The sequence below is a fragment of the Eptesicus fuscus genome, chromosome 19 (assembly GCF_027574615.1).
Source record: "Eptesicus fuscus isolate TK198812 chromosome 19, DD_ASM_mEF_20220401, whole genome shotgun sequence".
Lineage (NCBI taxonomy): Eukaryota > Metazoa > Chordata > Mammalia > Chiroptera > Vespertilionidae > Eptesicus > Eptesicus fuscus.
In genome coordinates, this window is record NC_072491.1 from 10,124,832 (window position 1) to 10,151,909 (window position 27,078).

At 45.6% G+C, this 27,078-nt stretch overlaps 1 protein-coding gene across 12 annotated transcripts in view; it reads left to right on the forward strand.

Annotated features, from left to right (window-relative positions):
- Window positions 1–27,078, forward strand: part of PTDSS1 (phosphatidylserine synthase 1) — a 48,879-nt gene that overhangs the window by 14,529 nt on the left and 7,272 nt on the right. For 2 of the 12 annotated variants that reach the window (XM_054708763.1, XM_054708774.1), the window contains 10 exons: window positions 394–462; window positions 1,766–1,843; window positions 4,429–4,473; window positions 7,550–7,674; window positions 9,518–9,676; window positions 12,319–12,470; window positions 15,295–15,436; window positions 16,231–16,343; window positions 17,905–17,970; window positions 24,899–24,998. In XM_054708763.1, the coding sequence (XP_054564738.1) occupies window positions 394–462; window positions 1,766–1,843; window positions 4,429–4,473; window positions 7,550–7,674; window positions 9,518–9,676; window positions 12,319–12,470; window positions 15,295–15,436; window positions 16,231–16,343; window positions 17,905–17,970; window positions 24,899–24,998 (1,049 nt within the window). The other 10 variants (XM_054708771.1, XM_054708773.1, XM_054708765.1 and 7 more) reach the window with 9 other exon arrangements.

The following is a 27,078-nucleotide window of genomic DNA, read 5'->3' on the forward strand; positions in this document are numbered from 1 at the left end:
TTATAATTGGAGTGTAATCATATCACTATATCGGGAGGGAAATTTAGAAGCCTATTTCAGTCTCCAGTTGGCTTTGAGATTTCTTTCAACAGATAACTGACTGGTGTACTTTTCTGGCTTCTGAAGACTTCCTTGAACTGTTCCTCTTCCACCCCCTCCCAAAGCACCCAAGCCTGCTCTGGACCCCAGTGCCTGGCCCACAGTGGCCTCTCAAAGGATAGATGTTGAATTAAGTAACGAATCTGCCAGCAAAAAAAGTCACAGCATTAGCCCTCTTTTCCCCTTGACTTATCGGCAAGAGAAAGAGCACTCAGCACTGCTGTAAGGTATTCTGAGTAGAGTGAAGTAGTATTTCTTGATTTTCCTGATTTTATCATTCTGTTTGTCCTTCAGGCTCATTTGGCTTCTCTGAGCTCAGCGTGGTGCCAATTACATCCCTGAGATTTGAAGGTGATCCAGAAGGTTCACGGCTTCTAATTTATTTTTAAGTTCTTATCTCCTCATTCTCTGCCCACTGCTCACTACTTTTTCTCATAAGTTTTCCCCCTTAGGTTTAAAATATGCATAGGAATGCTTTTATTTACTTTCCTTATTTCTTCGAGACATTTAAACTTTAATAGTAAGCAAATACCTTCCAGCTTTATCAATTATACCTCAGTAAAGCTGAAAAAAAATAACAAGGGAAGCAGACTAAGAGGGCTTGAGGACAAAAGTGTAACTTCTAGTTTTTGTTTAAAGAATTATACCTCCTGAGGGTTTGGTCCCTTAAACTCAGTAGTAGGGATAACTGTTGCTGGCAAGACAAGCAATGGCCTTGTTTCCGATTTCTAAGGTCGTTTTTGAAAGGCTCCTCTTCTCATGATGAAGACATTTTGCTTCTATGTCTTTTGAAATTCAGCTTGCTCTGGATATCTGATTACACGTATGTCCTCTGGATGCAGGGCCTGCTGAAGAAGAGAAAACAGGTAGTTTTCAATGAGCCTGGTACGAAACCTGAATCCAGAGCAAAACAGGCCTCTTTCTTCGCACACTCAGTGCCTTCCCTGTTTCCGCCGCCTGGGCACGGAGGAGAGACCGGCTGGGCCCCGGCTCCTCCAGGCACACTGTGCATGGCTTGCTGGGAGAGGAGGTCTGTGCAGAAGGCCTTGAGGAAAGCAGTGTTCAGAGGAGGCTGAGGTGGTACTAACCCTCCTAGGCAGACCATGCTGTGGAAAGCATGGCTTTCAGAAGGCGGCTTGCACGGAGTAGCCAAGCGTGGGTGACCTGGTGAGCATAAATGCCAAGGCTTATGGTATAGAAAAATGCCAGCCTCGTTTTTGGTTTTTGTAAAAGTATAATGATGTTTTAGTAATAGTACTGTCTGATGATGACGATGGTTCTCTCAGTGAGTAATGCTACTAAAATGCACTTCTAAGAAGGGGGCAGATTTGAAGTTGGCTGCTGCGACTCCCCTTACGTGCGCCAGGGCTTTCTCTCACCTGTTGTCAGTAAATGACACAGTCGGTTCCCACCAGCCTGGTTGGGGACAGAGCACCTTGGTACTCGGTCTCTTCTGAAACCCACCTTCCTAAGCCTTTTTCGGATCCAGTGCATTTCAGTTGGCAAAGCTGACAGGTCATTCTTAAAAGTTGTCTTTTTTGAGAAACATTGTGATGTGATATTATGATGTGTAAGTGGGAAACCTAGAAAAAAGAGGAAACAGATCAATTAGGGATAAGTCAAGGCTTAAAAACAAACAGCAATAAAATGAAAATTCTCTTTCCAGGTCCTGGAACAGCGTGGGCCTGTCACAGGGAATCACAGAGTAACCGAGGGAAGTACCCTGGGGCTGAAGCAGTTGTGTGTAGGTTAAGGCGAGCTGGAAGGCCCCTCGGCTCCCAGGTTCTCAAGCACCTGTCTGTCCTCTCACTTTGGAACAACTGCTGGGGGTCAGATAAGCCGGGGCTATGTCTGTTTTCCAGAGGCTTCTCTTATAGTAATGGCAGGTGGAAGAGGACTTTGGGGGCCTTTCTACTAGTTGATGTGAGGGATCTCCCATCAGCTGCCTGGCATTTCCCCCATCCTTGCAGCTTTTCTTGACCTTGCTCATCAGTTCCAATTGAAGGACCTCAACAGCACCCACCAGCTTGCTTCTCCCACCTTGCTCTCCTGACCCTGAGACAGTCCTGGCTCCGGCTCTCACTCCTCCTCAGTCTCTCCTCCTGCGCTGGCCCAGGCCTGACAGAGTTGATGGAGAAGTACTTGTGTGCTCTCAGACCAGAGAGGAGTCCTGTGAGCTGTGTGACCCTGGACAAGTTCTTTGGGGCTCACTGTTCTTATGTAAAATGGGGGTGATGGTACCCAGCTGTTAGGAGAACTAAGACAAAACATAGGGGGGTCTCGGCCTTCAGCCTGGTACCCAGTGAGTGCTCAGAAAGTACTGTGGCTATTATAAATTAACATTATGATTGTTCTTGAGAAGAACAACATACGGTTTTGAGTGTTGATTGGGCATGGAGTTCTATTGCAAGCCAAATAGATTAGAGTTGGACCTTGTAAGAGGAAACCATAGAGAAGCTGGGGTCCCCTGTTATGAGAGGTTAATTCAGTGACATGGATGAAGTAATATTTCAAGCCAGATAGCCATCATAATACGGAGGTCATTCATTCATGGTGACAAGTCAAGAGACATCAAGTCACAATCAGTGAAGAGTGAAGAGAAAATTACTTAAAAGATGGCAATATTAGCTGTCAGTTTTCCAATGGCATGTGAAGAAAGTTAACCACATTATGATGTTACCTAAAAGGGGATTCAGGCTTCTCTGCTTCATTGTGCTTTTCGGAGAGAGGAGCAGATGATTAAAAAGACTATAGGTATCTCTCACCTCTGAGCTCTCACTACTTGCCATCCAAAACTCGGCACCAGATTAATTTGGATAAAGCAAAGTCTCTCTCAAAGCTGATGTACTTTCTGAATTCTCACCATCTATACTCGGGAACTGAATATAATTGGATAGTGGGCATACTTGTAACAGATTTTCCTAATGTGAACTTGATTCATCAAAAGAAAGCAGTTCATATATATTTTAATTTAGCCTGTGTAAGAAGAGAGGGATTTTAGAATGAGTTCCAGAATAAAAATTACAAGGTAAATATTTGCCTCAGACAGGATTCCCGGTTGCAAGCAACAGAAGCTGACCGTGCTGATTTGAAAGCCTGTTAACGGACATTGGCTGGCTTGAGGAGGAGTTGTAGGAGGCTAGGAAACAAGTTCCCAGGAAAGCTAGACACTGGCATGCCACGCAGAACTGGTCTGATGAGGAAACCCCAGTGAGCTTAGGCTGTAGTCTGTCCCACTGTCACTCCTGCAGTGAACTGTAATGGAACCTCATGCCACAGTCAGCAGTGTGAGGAGTGCCACCTCCCTCGACTCTTCCTGCTAGCCAGCACCAGAGGGAGGCGAGGAGGGCTGTGCACATTCACCTCTACTGCCGCCAGCTCTGAGGCCCAGTCTGGCATGGGTGCGACTGAAGAACCAGGCCTAGTTACAAAGAATCCTGGGCAGCAAGTTCTGGCATCTCCCGGGAGACGTGGGACGCATAACGCTGGAAGTTCTCCAAGCGTAGGAAGGCTGTTCCAAAGGCACGGGCAGCTCCGGGCAGGTCCGGGGCCCATTAGAACAGTGTTCGACGTTGGCGAGTTGTAACCCTTCAGTTGGTCATAATTCGCTCTAGTGAACCCAGCTTGCTTGCCTTCTTCTGCCTTTTTTTTTTTTAATGAAATAAAATAGAAGAGAAAGTATTGTGTATCACTTAGAGTAAGTTTCATCTTGTGAAACTTTTCATTGATCATGATCTGCATCTGTGTATGGAAACTGAGTTGCCAGGTAAAAGCTGTTGTTACCACAGTTCATGATCTTAAAAGCCTGCAGCCTCCAGTGCTCAGTTTATTTTCAGTTTCACTACCCATCTCACTTATTTGCAAAGCACAGTATTTGTCTTTTCTCTTTCATTTTCAGAATAAGTCATGTCCCTCCACCCTGACACACGCACAGACACACACAGACACACACACACACACACACACACACACACACACTGTCCAGACCTCTTTCCCCTGGAGCTTCTGCGGAGCAGGGAGCTTTCACGTGTTGAGGTACAATCTGTATGACTTACACTTACAGGTAACCTACTTACTGTTACAACATTGTTTCCCTGGGAAATGATGACCTGAGTTCTAAAGAAAAAAACAAAACACACACAACTTGAGGAGACTTGGTGCCTGTTATGTGTATGGCAATAGTTGTTACAATGTGGACAAAACATTTCAAACTAAACCTGGACCTCAAAGTATCTATAAAAAATAAAAATTTAAGTAAAGGGCCTCTTACTGTCTTTAGTCTTGTCTCTGAAATGAGTTCGTTCTAACCCTGTTATGTTACCTCCGCAGGTCCATTTACTCGGCCTCATCCAGCCTTATGGAGAATGGTTTTTGGTGAGTTACCCATTAGATTTTAAAATATATGCTACTTAAAAAGTGTTGTTTGTTTTTTTCCTGCATATTATAGCAGTTTTGCTTACCACGCTATAGGAAAAACTGTATAGCTTTTTACTTCTTGGTGTTGCTAATATAAATTTTTTATTAAAATCTTTGCCACAAAATAAAGTATTGGTGACAATCAGCATCCTCGTACATGTGCACCGTTTTAGCTCCACTTCCCTTCTTATGCTGTTGTCTCTACGGTACACACAGGACTCGACATAGGGATTGTGGCTTGTTTTTCTTTAACCAGTTAACTACCACGCGTCCAAAACGGAAACCATCCCCACCCGCCACAATGTTTTGAATTTAATTTAAAAGATCAGTTTGCAGTGAATATTATAAAAATAAATATATTACTCACAATTCGGGTGTTCTTGAATATTTTCAGCTGAAAATTCTCACGAAAAATGATTTTAAAGTTGGTCAGGGCTGCCACTTAAGGAAAACATTTTTTTTTTATAGACGCGCATGGCGTGTGGGGAAGGTCTGCCGCTTGCATCTACAGACGCTTATGGTGGACAGTGGGTTAAGCATCTTCCTGTTTCTCTTCGCTAGTGCAAGCTCAAGTGTATCCTCTGAGCACATTGGTCTCATCGGCATCGAGGAGGACTGAAAAGTGCAACAATCTCAGTGTTATGAATGGGGAAGAACTTGGGAAAGAGAGAAATCTTTAGACAAAGAGCCCTGGTTTGAACTACAGTTTAGTGAAAAGCATTTAATATAAATATAGGATGTCTTATTTTTATTTGATTTCTAGTCCAAATAGTCACATCACCTGAATGGATTTAATACACATCTTCAGAACTATAAACATTGGCTTTATCTTGCCTAAATACGACATCAAATAAATTACTTTAACTTCAGAAAATGTAATCTTCTGCATGAGGACCTTAAAGATGGACCTTTCGCTCAAGATTGCCTGTTTTTCTTTCAATGTTCAGGGATCAAAGGTAAATCCCTTTGAATTTAGTGGTCAGTCCGGACCTTCGTCCAGTGCCCTGTGGGCAGGCGCTGCTCTGCCCCGAGGCTGGGATGGGCAGACAGCCCGGGAGCCGCTCTGCCAGTCAGGAGGGCCCTGCAGAGGGAGGACAGCTGCGGCAAACACACGGCTAAACCAGTCATCGGGAAAGTCAGATGTGGCTGAAGTGTTAGGACGTGTAGAAAAACCCTGTGAGGTGATAGTGACTGGTGGCTGCCTTTGCTTGTGCGTGAGGGAGGCTGAAGGCAGGGTGCTTAATCCAAAACCTGCGTGCAGAGGAGGATCTGAGCGTGCCAGGGCGGGGGTGGGAGCCAGACAGAATGAGACTCAGTGGTCCGCAGCGAGGAAACGTTCGGCGTGTCCCAGGCCAGGGTGGCTGGAGCTTAGCAGGCCTGGGGAAGTAGTGAGCGGTCAGAGTTAGGCACAGACGGAAACCTGCAGGGCCTGTAGGCCACTCAGGATTGTGAGTGTGAAGGGCAGTCGGAGATCATGGGAGGATTTTTTGCAGAGAAGTGAGATGGTTCATTTACATTTTTAAAAAGACAGTTCTGGTTGCATCATACTTTCACCTCATGGACTTATTATTTCTGCTTGAAGTTAAAAGTTATTTTCAGCTAGTTGGCTACACCTGAGCTTTCTCTATTTCAAATGGTCCACTATAGGGAATGAGCAGTTTTGTTTCTTACCTGAGATCTTTTTGGGATCTTGGAGCCCTTTGCTAATCCGATGAGAACTATAGATCCTTTCCTCCCTTAACAGACACACAAACACACATGCACTCATGCATGCTTGCTCCACACACACAGTGCTGCATGTTCTTCATGGACCTTGAAGCCCAGCCATGAACTGCAATGTTTTCTTTCTATCTTGAAGTAATTATTTTGAGAGAATTATAATAAACAGGTACAGGGGGCGGGGGCATTTGAGTTGAAAGTTTGTGTAAAAATAGCTGGTGCATAAGTGCAAACCCGAGGAGGTCCTCACACCTATGTGCCTAGGCCCTGGGATCACGACCTGGTGGGAGTGCTCCTCTACAGCCCCCCCCCCCCCCCCCCCGCCCCCATACACCCGCCCAGGCCCTGGGACTGGCAGCTCCCTGTTGGAAGGCCTGGCGCTGTAGCCGGTCCGTTGCATTCCAGCACGATGTCCTCTCCTCTGGAGTGGCTCCTGCAGATTAGTGCTGAGCCAGGTTTGGCCGGGGTGCTGTGGTCCAAGGTCATTTGTATCACAGTGTCTAGATGGCCTATATTAACGCATACATTCTAGCAGGTTCGACAGAAACAGGAGTGACAAAGCCCCGGTGGTTGGTTTTCTGAAGGGTATTTGCAGGCTTTTGCCTTCTTAGAGTAGATTAACTTTATTTTTCAATGACGTGGGAAGATTACGAGGAAACCAGTTATGATAGGATGTGACAGGAAGGTAATGCCTGCGAGGGCTCATGTGGGCCACCTCCTGCACTCCAGACCTGTCACTGCTGAACTGGCCCCCCAACTATCTACGCTGGCCTCGCCCACCTGCACCCCCTCTCCACACAGTAGCCAGAGTCAGCCTCGTAAATGTTACCTAGATCATCTTATTTCCCCACTGAAACCCCGTCAAGTGCTCCTTGTTTCACGTACGATAAAATCTGAAACCTTTGCCATGGCCCCCAGGCTGTCACTTCAGGGCCACCGCACTCCTTCCCCTCGCTGCTGGCACCCCAGCCACATGCCAGCTTCCAGACACTTCTCTGTCCAGGCACCTACCTGCAACCTTTCTGGGCCTGAAAGCTGCCCTCACCCCTCCACTCCCACCCCACCCCTCTGTCTGCCAGTCCTTCAAGTCTCAGCTTCCGCATACTTTTCTCAACAAGTGTTGCTGACCCTCTCGGTCTGAAGTGGGGCTGTGCACGAGCCTCTCACCAAGGAAGCACCGGATTGTGCTGGGGGGTCTCGACACGCTGTGGCGCAGGGTCGGTGTCGGCTTGGCCGTAAGTGACTCGGGAGTAATGTGTGTTGTGCATCCGACACCCAGGTCTGTCCTCAGTGTGACACTGTTTCTCTCCCTCAGGACTCAGTGTGCTCTACTTCCTCTTCCTGGTTTTCCTCCTCTTCCTGAACTTCGAGCAGGTGAAATCCATCATGTACTGGCTAGATCCAAATCTCCGCTACGCCACGAGGGAAGCGGACATCATGGTATGTACTGGTCAGTGGCTCCGGGCATTGCTGGGCTCCTGGGTGTTGGAGGGAGTCCCATGCACATTCCAATGGCTCCTGCTCCGTGTCTCCTGAGTAGAGAGCTAAACACAGGTCTCTGGGCAGGTTGGGGAGGGGCGTGGCTTCCCTGAGGGATAGTCAGGGAAGCGAAGTCCTCTCGGAGCCAAGGGGGTGGCAGGGAGCGTGTGAACGTGATCATCAGACGGCCTTGGGTGTGTCTGCCTCCATCACTCGTTAGCTGTAGGACTTTGGGTAGCACACTATTTGGGGAGTTGACTGCAAACTAAAGAAACATTATCCACGAGGCCTAGCACGGCGCCTGGCACACACAGGTCCTCAGTGGTGGAACTGCGCCTGCTCTGTCACCTCCAGCCTCCGCCACGATCCTTCCCACCTGCTGCCAAGAGGGGCCACTTGTCATGATGTAGCCATTGCGTTCATTAGCTTCACTAAATCACAAAACGTCTTTATTCTTGGCTGAAGCTCTGTGCTTTGGTGTCAGAGGCTATTTTATACTGTAATGCATTCGCTCCACACCCCCTCCCTCAGTGCCTAACACTTGGTACAGTTTGAAGAAAGAGCTGGTGATGCTCAGAAAGGGAGGTCAGGCATTTGGGCCAGAGACAGACCCTGTTTAACGAACAAGAAACAGTAGGAAGGAACTTAATAAAAGGTCCGAGAAGTCATCCTTCTACTGCAGTTGAGATTGGTCAGACCCTTCGGAATGGTGTTTCCCGACTATATCTTTAACGTTTATAAAGGACATAAAGGCAGGAATAGGAATGCCAGAAATGACTTCAAAGTCTCGGGAGAACAATCTGTGGGGGTTTGGACTCTAAGGAAGAGGATGGTGCAGGGTGACTTACAGCTTCTAATGATAATGATTGTGACGGTTGGGGTGAGGGTGATAGCAGGGGCTGATTGGGGTTGTCTACTCTGCCAGGCACTGGGCTGGGCACTTTGTATTGAATCTATACAAGCCTCACGCATGCAAGGCAGACAGTCATATCCCCATCTTTCTGAGGAGAAAATAGAAGCTTAAAATAGATAAGTATTTTGCTCAGAGCACAAATTGGTTAGATCCCTTTGGCTCTAAAACCTGTACTTGCCTTTTGGACTAGTCTTCAGTTATACAGTTATAATAATAATAATAATAATGGTAATAATAATAACAAGTGCTTTCATGCTCACTGAAGTCTGTGAAATCTTAGAGATTAGGAGAAAGATGTCTCAGATATATTTCCCCCACAATTTTCTTGGACTTCTTAAAAAATATTTTTTTATTGATTTCAGAGAGGAATGGAGAGGGAGAGAGAGATAGAAACATCAGTGATGAGAGAGAATCATTAATCGGCTGCCTCCTGCACACCTCCTACTGGGGATTGAGCCTGAAACCCAGGCATGTACCCTTGACTGGAATTGAACCCAGGACCCTTCAGTCTGCAGGCTGACACTCTATCCACTGAGCCAAACCGGCTAGGGCTTTATTTATGTTTTGTTACTGATCTTAACACAGTTGCCCTGTGGTCAGGTGACATAGCATATGTGATACCCCTTCTTGAACATGTGTAAGCCTTTGTAAAATTATTTTGCTTCTCGTTTTAACCCAGCTTTTGCAGTTCAAAGCAAAGCAATTTAATTTATAAACTCTAATTAATGCTGATCCATATTTCTTTAAGATTCTTCAGTTATTAAAACATTTTTGTTGGGCAGGACATATATTAGTTATTAAGGTCACATCAGTTCCTATTTAACATCAGAATCCCGGAAGCCAGTTGATTTCTAGAGTATCATTAATTATTCCCCTTTTTACTTTAAACAGGAGTATGCTGTGAACTGCCATGTTATCACCTGGGAGAGGATTATCAGCCATTTCGATATATTTGCATTTGGACATTTCTGGGGCTGGGCCATGAAGGCCTTACTGATCCGCAGTTATGGTCTCTGCTGGACCATCAGCATCACCTGGGAGCTAACCGAGGTAAGAAGGGGGCAGGCCGTCATCTGGACCCTGCACTGTGGATAGTTCATATGGAGGAAGAAGCTGCTCCGTCAGTTCACAGTCAAGTATCCATTCTCCAGTGTCGGGAACAAAACTGCATTGAAAACACCCCCTTAGGAATATTTTACAGCTTTGTGAGAAAAAAATAGCTTCTTGCTAACTTAAACTGTGCCTCTATGTCACAAATCTTAAAGAGAAACAAATGAGCCCTGGCCAGCTAGCTCAGTTGCTTAGACCCGTGGTCGGCAAACTGCGGCTCGCGAGCCACATGCGGCTCTTTGGCCCCTTGAGTGTGGCTCTTCCACAAAATACCACGGCCTGGGCGAGTCTATTTTGAAGAAGTGGCGTTAGAAGAAGTTTAAGTTTAAAAAATGTGGCTCTCAAAAGAAATTTCAATCGTTGTACTGTTGATATTTGGCTCTGCTGACTAATGAGTTTGCCGACCCCTGGCTTAGAACATCATCCCCATTCGCCAAGGTTGCAGGTTCGATCACTGGTCAGGGCACACACAAGAATCAACCAATGAATGCTTCATAGTAAGTGGATAAGTAAGTAGGACAAGTCAATGTTTCTCTCTCTCCCTTCGTTTCTCTCTAAAATCTATCAATAAATAAAAAATTTAAAAAACACACAAATGAAATAAAGCTAAAGAATGAAATTGAAATCCCAAGTGAGACAAATAAAGGTTAATGAGATCTGCTTAGAAGTAAATAGGTAGTTTACCCAGTAACGAGTTTCCAGCGTGAAATAAATAGGATTGTGGTATTTAGGAATTACTAGGGCATTGTAGCTGAAGAATGAATTACTGATACAGCGTTACATCTCAGTAATCAAACGTATTGTCTCATTTAATGAATGGAAAGAGATATATTCTTGAAAAACCATTAGCAAAATGAAATTTGGGGAACGAACTCGTTTATTGTTTAGTTATTTTATTCCTCTTATTCATTCACAAGAACACATTTCGGCCCTGTGCACAGCATGTTCTCCCAGCCAGTCGTTATCCTGCTCCTAACCTAGCGGAGCAGGGCTCTCCAGGGAAGCTCCCCAGGCTGCGGTGTCCTCCACGCCACTCCCACAGCCGCTTCGTTCCAGCAAATGTGTCATCACCGTCTGCCCATCTGCGAGGAAGAGCTGATGCTCCACCTCGTGGCTGGAAGCCGGGAATGTGCCTCAGGGTAGTGACCCCCTGGGTCAGAGCGCAGGCCCCAGCCGTCACATGCCGGAGCTGCTTTGTACCTCTCGGCAGCAGGCACGTGAAGAAGGCAGGTGCCTCATACACGTGCATTTGTAATGTTTTAGTCTATGAAATGCTTTCATGAGAAGTTTTATTTTGTAGTATTTATTATATTACTCCAGAGTAATTCTATTCTCTTCTATTGCTTTGAAATTATATTACTTTGTAATTATGGGGTTGCCTCCTTAGAGAACCCCAGGCAGTTTCTCTGTAATTTCAGACTTTAAAACGGGCCTTCGCACGGCAGGGCGTTCTGTCCTGGACACAGCTGTTCTGCCCTTGTTTTGAACAACATTGTGCAGTAGACTTCTGTTCCACCCTGGACAGTACTGTTCCCCTTTCTGAAATGCCTCATCTCCATCTCTGTCTCCCGAAGCCAGTCGTTTCTGGCCTTAATGATCCCACTTCAGTATACCTTCCTTGCAGAAGCCTGTGCAATTGCCATCTTTCAGGATGGCTCTCTCTCGTCCCCACTGTGCTCCTTTTATGTCACCATGGTAACACTTGGCACAGCCTACACTGTTTTGTGGTTCTAGATGAACATCTGACTCCTGCCCTTGAGATCAAGCACCTTGATTTCATTTTGTCTTGCCACCTGCTCATCATCGCTGTTTCATAAAAGATGATCATTTTTGGGAATCAGTTAGTGTGAGATTTCCCATTAAGCTATCAGTTCTGTATATCATGTCATCAAAGTCTAGCTTTTTTACTTTATGTTTACAGCTTCCTCCCTGTTTTACCCAAATAAACAGGGAGTGGAATATTTCTAAAATGCACAGCTTCAATTACCAAGCTGCTAATCTTGAGTATTATGCCAGTGCTTCGTTGGCAGGTCTGAGAACTTCTCTCCTTTACCCTCCTGAGTCCTTGTCGTGTTGCCCTGAGCCAGCGCAGTTCATCAGTAGTATTTTGTAAAGAGGGACCATCATTTCTTTAAAGGCCTCTGTCAACAGATGAGCTGTCTGCATCAGTACTGTTTGTAAACCATTCGCAATATAAAAAATAAGAACCAGAATACAAACCGTCCTTTTTTTTAATACATCAGGAAAAACTGACATAGCAACAACTTTTCCTAAAACATGTATTATTAAAAGGAAATTTGCCAGGCTGGTGTGGCTCAGTGGTTGAGCATTAACTTATGAACTAGGAGGTCACAGTTCGATTCCTGGTCAGGGCACATGCCTGGATTGTGGGCTCGATCCCCAGTAGGGGGTGTGCAGGAGGCAGTTAATTCATGATTCTCTGTTATCAATATTTCTATCTCTCCCTTTCCCTTCCTCTCTGAAATAAATTAAAAACATTTTTTTAAAAAGGAAATTTATCTGTATGTGTGGTACTCCATTTTTTATTTTTATTTTACCACCATCATCTGTTGTGTTCTCAGCTTTTCTTCATGCATCTGCTGCCTAATTTTGCTGAGTGTTGGTGGGACCAGGTGGTCCTGGACATCCTGCTGTGCAACGGCGGCGGCATCTGGCTGGGCATGGTCGTCTGCCGGTTCTTAGAGATGAGGACCTACCACTGGGCAAGCTTCAGGTGAGCCGCGCCTCTGGACAGTGTCACAGCTTTCGCAGCGAACCAGAACTGTTGTCGTAGATGCAGCCTGTGATACGGTCTTTGATGACAAGAAGTAAATTATACATTAGTAATTGAAACTCATAAATGATTAGAAACCTAATTTCAGGCATTCATTCAGAAAGTACTAAGTCATTTATGATTTTCTCAAAACTGCCTCCTTTTTACCTGTGTGCCTCAGCCTGCATTCAGGCTGCCATCGCTGGATTAATTAGTCCCCTGTCTCCAAGGTAACCCCTCAAAGCCTCCTCACACCATTGCTGGACTGATTTTTTAAAGAATGTCCCATTCACCATGTCATTCCCCTATGACAGCTTCTCATGGTCTTTAGGACAAAGTGTGCTTCCGTGGACTCAGCAGGGTACCTTTCTTCACACCCTCCAGGGTACCGAGTGCCCTTAGCCCATGTATATACTCCCGCCTGCCTGGGTCTGCCATGTATACTCTCCCGTCGGCCTGGGTGTGACCTGTGTTCCCATGGGCCTTCCTTTCCTGACCTGGCTCACTTGTTACGTAGGTAGTTGTCTCTCACTGCCTAGTTTAAGTTGCGCGTTCCTCCTCTGCCTCCGTGGAGGACAGTGCACACCCCGTCATTCTTTATCCTGCTTCTCCGAACTTGCTCCTCAGTTTGACTGGCAGGAACCATGCCATTGATAAGGAGGGAAAGCACGCGGTAGTGATAATGAAAATAGTCGTTTTTAGTGTGTTTAAAACTTCATTTATTTATATAACAAAATATGAGCATTTTCCAACAGTTAAATTTGTTAAAAATGTAATTTCAAAAGGGTTTCTTCATATCCCAACATATGGATAAACCATAAGGTATTTAAACAATTCCCTTGTATGAGCATTTAGTTATTTCAAACTTTTCACTTTTATAAAAAAAGTGGACATTTTTGAATAAGTGTCTTTGTGCACATACCTGATTTTTTTTGACATAAATTCTTACAAGTAGTATATTCCAATTTATGTTCTCACCTGTATACACTAATGAATATTTGTTCATTTCACTATTGCTTTGAATTTTATTTTTAAACTTTGTCAATTTTATTACACATGAAATTGTGTGATATTAAATTTCTAGTATATTTCTATTGGATTTTTCTCTTCCATTAGCACTTTTTCTGGATTAAGGATTTTAACATTTGTCATAAATGTGACTTTATTTTCCATTTTGTCATCCTCTTTTTGTTTTATTTTGTGGTAATTTTGTTATTTAAACTTTAAAAGCTTTAAATCTTTTTGTTTAGGTTAATGTTAACCCGTATTTTCTTCTAATTCTTTAATGGCTTAGTCTTTTTATTATAAGAAATTTTAGAATTACTTCTTTAGCCAATGACTGGAAAGGATGCTTGTTAATATATTTAAGATAGTACATATAAATGTAACAAACCGTAGCTGTGCTGGATACTGCTCCAAGCAAGCTCTATAAAGCAGTTTAGCTTCCTATCAATCCGAGGGGTAGACACTACATTTTTCTCATTTTAGGGATGACGATACAGAGACTTAGGTTTAGTAATTCGCTGAAGGACATAGTATAACCAGCGAATGGTTGAATCTGAATTTGTGTCAGACTGTCTGGCTCCTTAAACCCTGACATAACGCTTCCCTATTTTCATATATTTATGCTTCAAATTCAACTTGAGAATCATTTTGTCGGGTCAACAAACTAATCAACAGAAAATACCATTGGTGCTTTTTTAAAAGTTCTATGAAATGTGCAAATAACTATAGATTCCCTTAAGTTGAATTAACAACTTCTTTACTATGTGAAGTATTCCAGATCCCAATTATGCCAAATTTCTCTATTTATTCCCAACTATCCCGACATCTTTTTTCGAAGTTTGGCTATTTTTTAAAAATACAGGTGCTTCAGAGTTCTTGTTTATTTTGGATAGTTTCTGTTTTGCTGTTGCTTTTTTGTCGAGAATGTGCTTGCTGTAAGGTTTTCTCACTTCATGCTTGTTGATGGGTAGGTGAGTGAATGAGGAGCACACCTGGTTTCCTTCCACTGCCCCCGCCCCCTCCAAAGGAATAAAGGCCTGACTTGTTTGCACTTGTGCCTTCAGCACTTAGCACGGTCTGAGACTGAAAGATCCCTGATGTACGTTAACCCTGTTCACTGCTGCGTACCGGGGTTTCAGCTCTCCTGCACTAGCGAGGCAGGGCTGGCGTGCACACCCGCTCCCAGGCTTGCAGAGTGAGCCTGCGTCCTCCAGTCTCTCTCTCTGAGCCTACATGTTCTCATCTGTAATATGCGACTCTTTCTGCCATGGGCATATGACATGTTTAATTAAATCAATTCTGGGATCAATAATAAGGTTAAAAATCGCGGCTCACTTACCTGAGGGAGAAACAGGGTGAAGTGAAGACGTGGGAGACCGCGAGAATATGGAGCATGTTCTCTTTACTAAAACGCCCGGTCTGGGAGGCACACAGTGGTGGGAATCGGATCCTGGCTGGCCCCCTCCTCCTTCCCGCCTGGGTCCAGAAGGTGGTCTCCAGTGCCTCTCAGCTTCTTTCGTCGGCCAGTCACCAAGCAAGGCCTCTCCTGGCTCTGCGGGACCTGGGCTCTGCTGTGCTGTCATCCCGGACCTCCCCAGGGCGTCACCTGTGCAGAGGGGCCCTTGTTGCGGAGCCAGTTCACGGAGAAAGGACTCTTCTGTGCGGGGCACTGGTTGTAAACAGTCAACGCAGAGGGTTTTTTGGTTGGTTTGTTTTTTCTTGTTTTGGGGTTTTTGTTCTTCCCCTTTCTTATCTCACTGGAGCTGTTCTCTTCTTACAGGGACATCCACACCACCACTGGGAAAATCAAAAGAGCCGTGCTGCAGTTCACGCCTGCCAGCTGGACCTACGTTCGATGGTTCGACCCCAAGTCTTCATTTCAGAGGGTGGCCGGGATATACCTTTTCATGATCATCTGGCAGGTATTCTTCTTTTCAGATGCCCTGAACTAGGGGAAGAAATAAAACTTTCCAAGAATTTAGAGGTGATGATAGTTGACATTGCTTACCAGCTAGGTGTTTCATCATGAAGGCATTTTAAAATCTGAGTCTTTGAATGACAAATAAGGAACAAATTAAAAGTCCCCTAAAGTTGCTCATAGTAAGCATCCATCACCCAATGAGTTAGGCATTGGATTGCTTTTTAGAAAGATAGTTTTCAGGACCAAGGAACAAATGCAAGGCTTTTTTTTATGTTTCAAATTCAATGTGTGATTTTTAAAATTGTGTCTAGGCTGTTGCCACTTTGGGTAATTTATTTTATTTTATTTGTTTAAATATGTTTTCATTGATTTTAGGGGGAGAGAGAGAGAGAGAAACATCAATGATGAGAGAGAATCATTGATTGGCTGCCTCCTTGTATGCCCCCCACTGGGGATCAAACCCGCAACTGAGGCATGTGACCCGACCAGGAATGGAACCGGGACTATCCCAGCAGGTCACATACATGACAACTGTGTGAACCAGGCAGCATGACAAGAAGCTGGGGCCCCAGGTGCTTCTCCTAGCACCCCAGCACCGCCCGCTTGCCCCCGCTGGCCGATGCCCATGTTGTACCGGCCGTCACAAGTCTCAGTAGCGACCCTTGGAAGACCCAGGTGTTCTCTGGAAATGCTTTGAACATACCAGTTATTTTCAGTTGTAGACTTCCCATAGGGGAATGTATGATTATGACTTAGAATGACGTATCAGGTTGACTGCTGCCTCCTTCTTTTCAGCTGACGGAGTTGAACACCTTCTTCTTGAAACATATCTTTGTGTTCCAAGCCGGTCATCCGCTGAGCTGGTGTAGGATTCTCTTTATTGGTGGCATCACGGCGCCCACAGTGAGGTAATGCTGGATAAGTGTCACTGTCCCCGAGCATGTGAGCCTGCTTTGTGTTCTCCTGTTTAGCATAGGGAGGTCACATACACTAGCAGATTTTCCATGAAGCCGTCATTGTAAAGAATTGTATGTTCATAATATGAAGAAAATGTTTTGCTCAGACCTCAGTGACAGAAGTGAATAATCAAAACCACAACATTATTTTCAAACCCCTTATAATCTCCAGGGCTTATTAAAAAAAAAATGAGTAGCAGTGATATTGAGGTTTCCTTTTTAATGAGATTATTGAAAAATACAAATGTTTTTATGGTAGATCTGAAGTCATAGATAATGTTATTTTTTTAATTATAGTTGACATTCAATATTTTTAACGTATTTTTATTGATTTCAGAGAGGAAGGGAGAGGGAGAGAGAGACAGAAACATTAATGATGAGAGAGAATCATTGATCAACTGCCTCCTGCATGCCCTACACTGGGGATTGAGGTCACAACCTGGGCATGTGCCCTGACCGGGACTCAAACCGTGACCTCCTGGTTCATAGGTCAACGCTCAACCACTGAGACAACATCAGCTGGGCAAAGACCTGAATTCTTTATCACTAGACTTCTTCAGCGGGGTCTTTGGGGTGAAGAGATGATAGTTCGTGGATGAGCTTTAGGTATAAGAGAATCCCCTGAAGTTTAATGCAAAATTCTGTGTTTTATATGCCTTTATAGATGGCTTTCATAAATCCTCAAAGTTTGTTATCTCAAAAACGATGATGAACTCCTGGTTCAGATGCAGCTTCTGAAGGCATGGGTTGAGCACTAGAATGTGGCTAGTCCACATCGAAATGTGCTGTAATGTAAAATACCCCGGAGTGTGGAGACTTAGTACAAAAACAATATAGAGCATTTCTTTATCATGTTTTCAATATATTGGGTTAAATAACATAGATTATGAAAGCGAATTTCATCTTTCGTTTTTCCATTTCTTATGTGGCTATTGGAAAATTTTAAATTGCATTTGTGGCTTGTATTGTATTTCTGTTGGGTAGGTGCTGCTCTAAGTCTTTCAGCTCTATATCATTGCCCACCCACTTTTCTGTTTTAATCTTGTCAATAACATTCAAAATCATTGGCATTTAGTGACTGCGAGGTGCCATTCTGGTTTCTGAGAGCCAGAAAATATCTGTGTTTATTGCCTGGTTACCTGCAGCCACCTTGGCCTGGAGTGAGCCAGAGGAGACAGTTAATGGCAGCACAGGTGACTCTCAGAATCGCCTCCATAGAGGGGGACTGAGGCACTGGGGCTGCTTTGGCTCAAGGCTCTGGGAGCCTGTCCCTGGACCAAGACCATCTTTAAACCAGGCTCCCCTCCCTGCAACCCAGCCCGAACTCCTAACCTCTCACAGGAACATTTCAACAGTCACCAGCGTCCTAGTTCCTCGAGTAGAACTAGACCAGGCAGCTGGAGTGTATGGAAGAGGGCAGGACATCTGGATGTTCATCTGTCACAGTAACTTAATTCCATGTTGACTGGCCGGGCTTACAGAAGCTCAGTGAATTCCCCCTTTGTCCTTTCAGACAGTACTACGCTTACCTCACCGACACGCAGTGCAAGCGCGTGGGGACTCAGTGCTGGGTGTTTGGGTAAGTACCTGCCACTGTGGAGGTTTAAAAACACGTACGCCTCTAAATCGCTTTTGCTATTTCTTCACCCTGTGTTGAATGCCTTTCAATGCAGTTTTCCTAGGAAGGCTTGCTGATGTTTTTAGATGGCTTTCATTTGTGGAGGGTTTTTTTTAACCTTAGTTCTTTTTATTCTCAGAAGATAAAGTATAAAATACAGTGAATTAGATAATTACTTTATAATCCCTTTAAATTAAGGTAGATTAAAAGCTTCAAATTTGACTTTTCCAAATGTTTAGTAGATATTTTTGCTTGTTTGGTTTTATTTTTTTACATTTATTTTTCAATTATAGTTGACATTCAATATTATTTTATTAGTTTCAACTGTATAGCATAGTGGTTAGACATTTATATACTTTACGAAGTGATCCCCCTTGATAAGTCTAGTACCCACCTAGCACCATAGTTATCACAGTATTATTAACTACTAGAAGCCCGTTGCACGAAGTTTCGTGCAATAGACCTTCCTTCACCTGGCTGCCAGCACCAGTTTTCCTCTGGCCACCCGCTGATTGGAGCGCCTCCTGCCAGCGCGATCGGTCACCCTGAGAGGAACTCCGATCGGGAGGCGCTCTGATCGGCAGGTGGCCAGAGGAAAACTGGTACTGGCAGCCACGCAATCGGCCACCCCGAGTTCCGCCACCGGCGCCTTCCGCCAGCTCCATTGGTCCTCTCGCAGTGCTCACGAGTCCCCGCCCCCTACTCATCCTGTCAGCCCAATTGGCCACCCCAAGTCCTGCCCCCAGCCTGCTGCCAGCCTAATCGTGGGTGTAGCGGAGTGATAGTTATTTGCATACTTCCCTTTTATTAGGTAGGACTAGAGGACTGGTGCACAAATTCGTGCACAGGTGGAGTCCCTCGGCCTGGCCAGCGATCGGGGCCGATCGGGCTGTCTCGCCCAGTCCCGATAGGGGCCGGCCGGGAGAGGGACAGCGGGAGGTTGGCTGGCTGTGGGAGGTTGGCTGTGGGAGTGCACTGACCACTGGGCCTGCTGCGTTGAGCATCTGCCCCCTGGTGGTCAGTGCACATCATAGCTACCGGCGGGTCGTCCAGTCGTAATAGTTGTTTAGGCTTTTATATATTTAGGTATTCCAAAGCTGTACTTGATATCCTCTGACTGTTTTGTAACTGTCAATCTGTGCTTCTCAATCCCTTCACCTTTTTCACCCAGTCCCCACCCTTCCCCTCTGGGAACCATCAGTTTGTTCTCTGTGCCTGTGAGTCTGTTTTGTTTATTTATTTTGTTCTTTAGCTTCCACGTATAAGTGAAATTGTATGGTATTTGTCTTTCTCTGTCTGACTTATTTCACTTAGCAAAATTAATACCTTCTAGGTTCATCCATATTGTCACAAATGTTAAGATTTCATTCTTTTTTATGGCCAAGTGGTATTTCATTGTGTATATGTATCACATCATCTTTATCTACTTGTCTGTTGATAGATACTTGGGTTGCTTCCATACCTTGGCTATTGTAAATAATGCTGCAATGAACATAGAGGTGCACATATTTTTTCGAATTAGTGTTTTGGGTTTCTTTGGATATATACCCAGAGATAGAATTACTGGGTCATGTGGCAGTCCTATTTTTAATTTTTTGAGGAACCTCCATACGCCTTTCCACGGTGGATGCACCAATTTGCAATCCAGCAACAGTGCATGAGGGTTCCCTTTTCTCCACATCCTCGCCAGCACTTGTTGTTTGTTGATTTATTGGCGATAGCATATGGTTTCTTTTATTAACATTACCTTTTCTGATTTAAGATTAGAATAGTTAATTGGCAAATTATAGAAAGAGGGTATAGAAACTGCTTTTAAAGAAATATTAGGAAATCAAAGGAATCTCCCACCTAGAACTCAGATACCTTATTTGATTAAATAAATTAGATATAAAATGGATTTTTACAATGTCATCTGAATTTGATGACAAGTTTGGGACATCATTTTGTGATGGCCTTACCTATACTTTATGTTACTTCACATCAAAAAGACCCTGCAAAGCCCTAGCTGGTTTGGCTCAGCGGATAGAGCGTTGGCCTGCAGACTGGGGGGTCCCAGGTTCGATTCCAATCAAGAGCACATACCCAGGTTGCAGGCTTGATCCCCAGTGGGGGGCATGCAAGAGGCAGTCAACCAATGATTCTCTCTCATCATTGATGTTTATATCTCTCTCGCTCCCTTTTCCTTCCTCTCTGAAATCAATAAAAGAAATATATATATTTTAAAAAAGACCCTGCAAAACAGCTGCTTGATATATGCCAAGGTATAAGTTCATTATCCCCAAGAGAACTAACACTTAGCCACATGGTCACAATTTAATGTCTTGTTAAGGATACAACTGCTGCATCTGAATTTACTATTATTTAAGTGATGAAAGAAACCACAGGTTATCTAATTTATAGTACCCCTCCCCCCATGTGAAATGTGAGACCATCTTCAATATGCCAGGTCAGTGGTTCTTAAACACCATGAACAATTCAGGTGCCATTTAGCATTTGAAGTTCTAGAGACATCCAGCAAATCTGTATGTGACATTCAGTCCCTTAGGTCACTTAGATTCAAAATGCTAACTTCTGAATTGAGTGTGAAAGCATATATTTGATGAAAACCTATAGTAGGAAAAAATTACTCCTTTCCACAGATCCTGGTGACCGAGTTTCACAGCCTCCTCCCACCCTCACCTCGCCTCCCTCCAGGCCACTCTGTTTCAGGCCCTCGGTGCTCACGCTGCTGGGGCAGCTTCCCCCTCCCAGCACCCCCCTCATCCCTCCTCCTGGATGGTGCCCCTTCATCCTGCCTCCCTGCCCCCTCACTCGGAGGCCCCTCCACGACAGCCCCACGCTCCTGGCAGTAGTGGGTTATTTTTCAGTCATTTTTTTTAGCAGCTGAATCCCTTTCTTCAATGACATCCTGCCCCAACCCCTAATGTACATCAGAACAAGTGCGGAACGGTGCTGGGTATCCGCACTTGGCCCTCTTCTCACCCCGCCCCACCCGGGTTCTTGGGAGGTCAGAGTTCCAGGAGGGCAGTGGAAGGGTTCTTTCTGGTGAGGCCCCACCCACCCGGCTACCACTTCCTCCAAAAAGGCACTGGTGCTCACCCTAATCAGAACGGACTCACTGTGGACGCTTCCTGGCTTTGTGCGATGGTGTAAGAGCTGGGTCACCTTATCCGTGCCTCACTTCCACTGTGCGGGGGGAGGGGGGGGAGGGGAGGGTCACCTGGCTGGCCGAGAGGCTCACCCCTGCCTGGAGCCCCGCCAGAGCCTCCTGGGCCGCTGTGGGCAGTGCTGTGCGGTGCAGGAGGCGGTGGCAGCCTCAGGGTCCCCCCCGCCCCCGCCCCCGCCCCGAGCTTACACTCTGAGCCCCGAGCTTCCAGTCTCTGCCGTCGCCTGCTTGCTTTCCTGTTCCGTGCACCGAGGAGCTCTTTACCCGGCTCTGCCGACCGGCTTCGTCCCCATCCCGTCTCTGAAGGGCAGGCTCCACAGACGGAGCTGAGTGTGAGCGCTGGCCAGCCTCCGCCCAGAGTTTGTGTGCTTCCCTTGTTAATTCGAGAGAGCGATGGCACCAAAGGGAGCCCTGACGGAATGTCATCAAACCTCAACCCACAGTAGGTCAGTTTGGGAAAGGTCAGAGAGATTTCATTTTGCACTGAGTTCAGGAGGCCTCCCACTCCTCCCCCCATACAGGGGGCCAGAGGGCGCACTGTCCCAGCTGACAGGCCAGTACAGGCTCCCATCCGGCCCAGGCCCCAAAGCAGCAGCCACTGAGTCTTTTTTTTTTTTAATGTATTTTATTGATTTTTCACAGAGAGGAAGGAAGAGGGATAGAGAGCTAGAAACATCGATGAGAGAGAGAGACATCGACCAGCTGCCTCCTGCACACCCCCCACTGGGGGATGTGCCTGCAACCAATGTACATGCCCTTGACCGGAATCGAACCTGGGACCTTCCAGTCCGCAGACCGATGCTCCATCCACTGAGCCAAACCGGCTTCAGCAGCCACTGATTCTTGTACAGAAGTAACGTTAACCTTCCAAAAGGATGTTCTTTATTGGGGTCCCCCTGGGGCAGCGCTGGTGGTTGGAGAGGCCACGTGATTGTTGGGGTAGCGCCTCTCTCATCTCCACAGCTCTGCCCGCCCTCTCCCACTCCTGCCCCTCAGCAGCGCTCAGTTCAGCCACCAGGTGGGTCATAGTTAAGTCCTAGGGAGGCCCTGCAGATCCATGTTGCTCTAAGACTCAACGCTGCCCCTTCCCCTCACTCTAGGCTGCCCCACTGCCCCCCTTCTCACCCAGTCTTTGCTCAGCGGTCACCCCACTGAGAAGGCCACATGCATGGCCGGTGGCTTAGCCAAGAGTCCTTAGCGCAGGAGCAAAGCACTTCCTGAAGTTGGTGACTGAGAAGTTCAGGCCATGATGAGGTCAGCCGTGAGGTCCTGACCTGCATCTTAAAGCGAAATAGGAAGAAAAATGTTAGCGTAAGGGGATGGAGCACTTTGTGAAACGTTTGTTTCAGTGTGTGTGTGTGTGTGTGTGTGTGTGTGTGTGTGTACTGGGTCACAGTAAAAGGTGTGTTTCTGCCCTGGGTCTCAGATCACAGACGTGTGAGAAACACAGATCTGGTCTGCTGGTCACGGTGCTTTTAAAGGTGACTCGGGAGTAAATATCCAGCAATCCCTCACAATAAACTCAGGAGCTTCTGTCTGACCTAAGGGCAGACGGCACACTTCTTTCTGGGCTTAACCCTTTCCCTTGTGTCCAAGTCCCCGCTAAAGGTTAACTATTCTTTGTGTGTTCACTCACGGGCACCCTGCCCCTCACTGCAGCCTGGACGTACCCAGAGCTTCGCTGCCCTCTAGTGTCAGCTCACGCTCTAAACCTCAGGACCACGGGACTCTCGGACCTACCCTCAAAGCCTCCTGGTACCTCAGCTAAAACAGTGCTTTGTTGGGGTTGGGGTAATCTCCACAGACTCAGGCCAGCCACTCCCAAACCTTGTTTGGTGAGGGTGAGGGGGAAAGACAGGCCCAAACTCTAAAGCTGCATTCAGGAGACTTCCCGTTTCGCCGAGGTGGCTCTGGTTGCAGGCTCCCGGCTGTTTAGAGCCGCCCGCACATTTGCTGATCGCAGTGGCCTCCGTCTGCCGGTGGTAGGCGGACCCAGGGCCTCCGGGCCCTTTCCCTTTGCGGGTGTCATGCAGCTGCCCAGACCCCGACTGCAGATCCGCCCTCGAGGGGAGCACTAACCCGGACGTGTCTGAAACCAGTATGTGTTGAGCAGTCTTTGGGATCGCAGGCAGCTGTGTCACCCTCACCTCCTCCATTCTTACCTTGAGCTCTGAACCTTAATACATGTTTGATTTTTATATTTGTAAGTGGAGATTAGAACATAAGAGTGGCTTTTTTCTTTGATGTTTTAATTAAAAGAATAAAACGAAGTGTTTTTTTAAACATTTTTGTATTTAGCAAAATTGCTTACAGATCAAGAGAGGATAAAAAAGTTTATATTGTCAGCAAACGTAGGGGATGTTGAATCTAGAAATTCTTAGAAGGCTGGAGGGACTGTGAATGCTGCCTTCAAGTTACTGGAAGACTCACTTGCCGGCTCAGAGTCAGCCTGTGCGCCGTGGAGGGCAGAGTTAGGACCCACGGGTAGAAGTAGGCAGGTACCAGCCTGAGACAAGGGAAGGCTTCCCAGCATCCAGAGGCTGAGCGGCAGAGTGGGCCTGTTGCAAAGGTAGGGGGTTCCCTGTCCTTGAGGTTCCAACAGGTGGTGGCTGTCCACCCTGGGCTACCAGCCCCCGAGCTGGATGCTATGGAAATGGATGAGCTGAAATTTTAATCTTAGAGCGAAGGAAGAAGTAAAACATATTGTATTGTGTCTGGGGAGGGGCAGGAGGATGAATAGGCAGAGGGCAAAGGATGCTTACGTCCGGGAAACAACGCTGCATGATTCTGTAGTGGTGGATATGTCGTTGCACATTTGTCCAGACCCCTAGAAGGAACAATATCAGGAGTGAGCCCTAATGTCAGCTGTGGACTTGAGATAATACTGACGTGTCAGTGTGGGTTCATCGGTTGTAACCCGTGTGCCACTTTGGGGCAGGATGTTGACAGTGGGGTGGGGGCTGTGCGTCTGGGGGGGGGGGCAGGCAGTGTAAGAGAAATCTCTACCTTCTCCTCAATTTTCCTGTGAACCCAAAACTACTCTAACAAATAAAGTCTTTACAAAAAGAAAAGTGGAGTAATAGTAAAATAAACCTTTTATAAAATATATGTTTGTATGTGTATAGATAATTGTGTAGTATATATAATACACACACACACATACACACACAATTGACCAACATGGGGATCAGGACATCAACCCCTGAAGTTGATAATTTGCATATCACTCTTAACTCCTCCGAAACTTAACTAATAGTCGCCTGCTGTTGAACAGAAGGCTTTCCGATGACATAAACAGTTAACACATATCTGTATGTTATATGTATTGTATATGCATTCTTACACTAAAGTAAGCTGCAGAAAAGGAAGTGTTATATGTATTGTAGATGCATTCTTACACTAACGTAAGCTACAGAAAAGGAAGTGTTACTAAGAAAACCATAAGGAAAATACATTTACAGTATTTATTGAAAAAAGTCACATATATGTGGACACACACAGTTCAAACCCATATTGTTCAGGCATCAGCTGTATTTTATGTTGGAAGGAAGTGCAGTGGGGTAGAACGGTGTCATTTTGTGGGGGACCTGCTACCACAGTTTGGGGCGGAAATCTTATGACCAATTCCTGTGCACTTTTTAATGGAATAATGCATTTTTCTGGGAAGGTATATGCTCTGACAATGTGAATTAGTATTTAACCTCTTGTTCTTTGTTTAACCAGGGTCATTGCTTTCCTGGAAGCTATTGTTTGCATAAAATTTGGACAAGATCTCTTCTCTAAGACACAGATACTCTATGTTGTGCTTTGGCTTCTTTGCGTGGTAAGTCATTACTTTTCTTACCCAAAGGGTTAGCTAAACTCCCCGTGGTGTTTCTTTGGGGGGAAAAAAACCACACGCTTCTCTTGTGCACCAAGGTTTCTTAGAAATTCACAGACATATTCTATTTGTAATAACCTAGGGATGGTCACCGGTCTCAAGTTCGAGAATAAACACACAGAACCACATGGCATGCAGAATGGGTCCCCTTCGCGGGTCCTGGTCAGAAGCCCTCTGCAGGCGCCTCATACATGCATTCATTTTACTTACAGCGGGTATTCATCTACACACGCTGAGCATCCCAGGCCTGCCACAAGCGACAAGGGCAACTACAGTGCCCATAGCATACACATCCTGTGCAACCATTTATGTACCGCATGTAGTTCAGAGGCCATGGGAGATGGTTTGAAGGTAATCTGACCGTGCAGATTCTGCCCCACTGGCCGGCTCTCTAGGCCACGCCTGGGTACCCGGGTGAGCTCCCTCTCTGACAGGCAGCGCGCTGGGCCTGCAGCTCCATCGTCCTCGGACTCTTCCCTCACCTCTAATGGGAAGTGAGAGCTTACCTCGCTTACACATTGCGACTGTCCTCAACTTAGGTGTTTTATTATTTTGGAGAAGAGTCTTTACATTTAAGCTTAGGATTCTTTATTCACTTGGTCTAGGAGATTAATTTGCACTCCTTTATAATCATTGAAAATTTCTAATACGTTTGGAACTAGATAGAGTAGATGACCCCTCATGTACCCATTATTTATTCAGTTCCAACAATTACCAACTCACAGCCAGTTTTGTTTCCTTCTATTTCCTACTCATTATGTCCACCCCAAATTATTTTGAAGCAGATCCACCTGTAATATTTCGGAATGTATCTCTAAAAGAAGAAAAAATTGCCTTTTTTTGTTTAATGCAACCACCATATCATTATCACATTTGAAAAAGCATTAACAATAATTCCTTAACATTATCAAATATCTAATCAAAGTTCGGATTACTAAATGTTCTTAAATTTTGTATTAGGAAAATGTATTTGAATCAGTACCCACCTTTTACAGTTGTTGGCATGCCTCTTAAGTCTCTTTTAATTTATAATTCCCTTCTAGCTCTAGCTCTCTCACCTTTGCAGTTTACTTGTTGAAGAAACCAGTTCTTTTGTCCTGTAGGTTTTCCCACGGGCTGGATTTTCCTGGTTTCATCCTGTATGTAATTGAACAGATTTCTTTGTCCTCTATATTTTCTGTAAATTGGTAGCTGAATCTGGAGGCTTAATCAGATTCAGGTCTTTTTTTTTTTTTTTTTTTTTTTTTTTTTTTTCAAGACTAAACTTTGTATTTTTAAGTGTTTTTTGTTGCCTTTCACGGTTTCTATTTTTAGGGTTACTTGAGAGAAATTCTAACTGTGCCAGGGTACCTGGAGCCGGTTCTGCCCTGTTTTAGCTTGAACAACCAAAGGAAACAATGGTTTCCTTTGTACTGAAACTCCAGAGTTCGCACTCTGTCTCACTGAGCCTCGATGCAGGGATTGGGAGGAGAGCGTGCAGATGTGCGTGGAGATTGGAACAAGTGCTGTGACCTCAGGTGTGTGAACTGTAGTGTGACTGACTGCCCTCACCTGGTGCCAGAGGGGACACAGAGAAGTGGAGGCAGGGGGACTCCTGGGACGTGGGCAGGTGTCCAGCCCCCCCCTCAGCCCCCAGGGCATCAGTGGCCTCCGACCATGCCCAGGAAGCCCGCTCTGGTCACCCCACCTTCAGGGACCCCATCAGTCTCTCCTTAAGTTGTAGAGACCTGCTCTCTGTTTTACTTATTTGACACTTCACATAGGCCTCCTTACGTTGGTGATTTGGGGTTTGCATTGGTGTCTGTGATTGTGACCTTATTAAGGACATGAAGCACTTCTGGTCCTCCCATCGATCTCTCCCCCACTTAGCCGGGTCCCTGCGTGTTCCTTATTCCTTCACACTTTTCCTGAGTGCTCGTCAACGCTGCACCTGGTGCGGGACGCCCACAGATGGATGATGGGATGAGACATTAGTGCTTACCCTGTGCAGACACTGTTCTAAGCCCTTCTCATGAATGGCCCA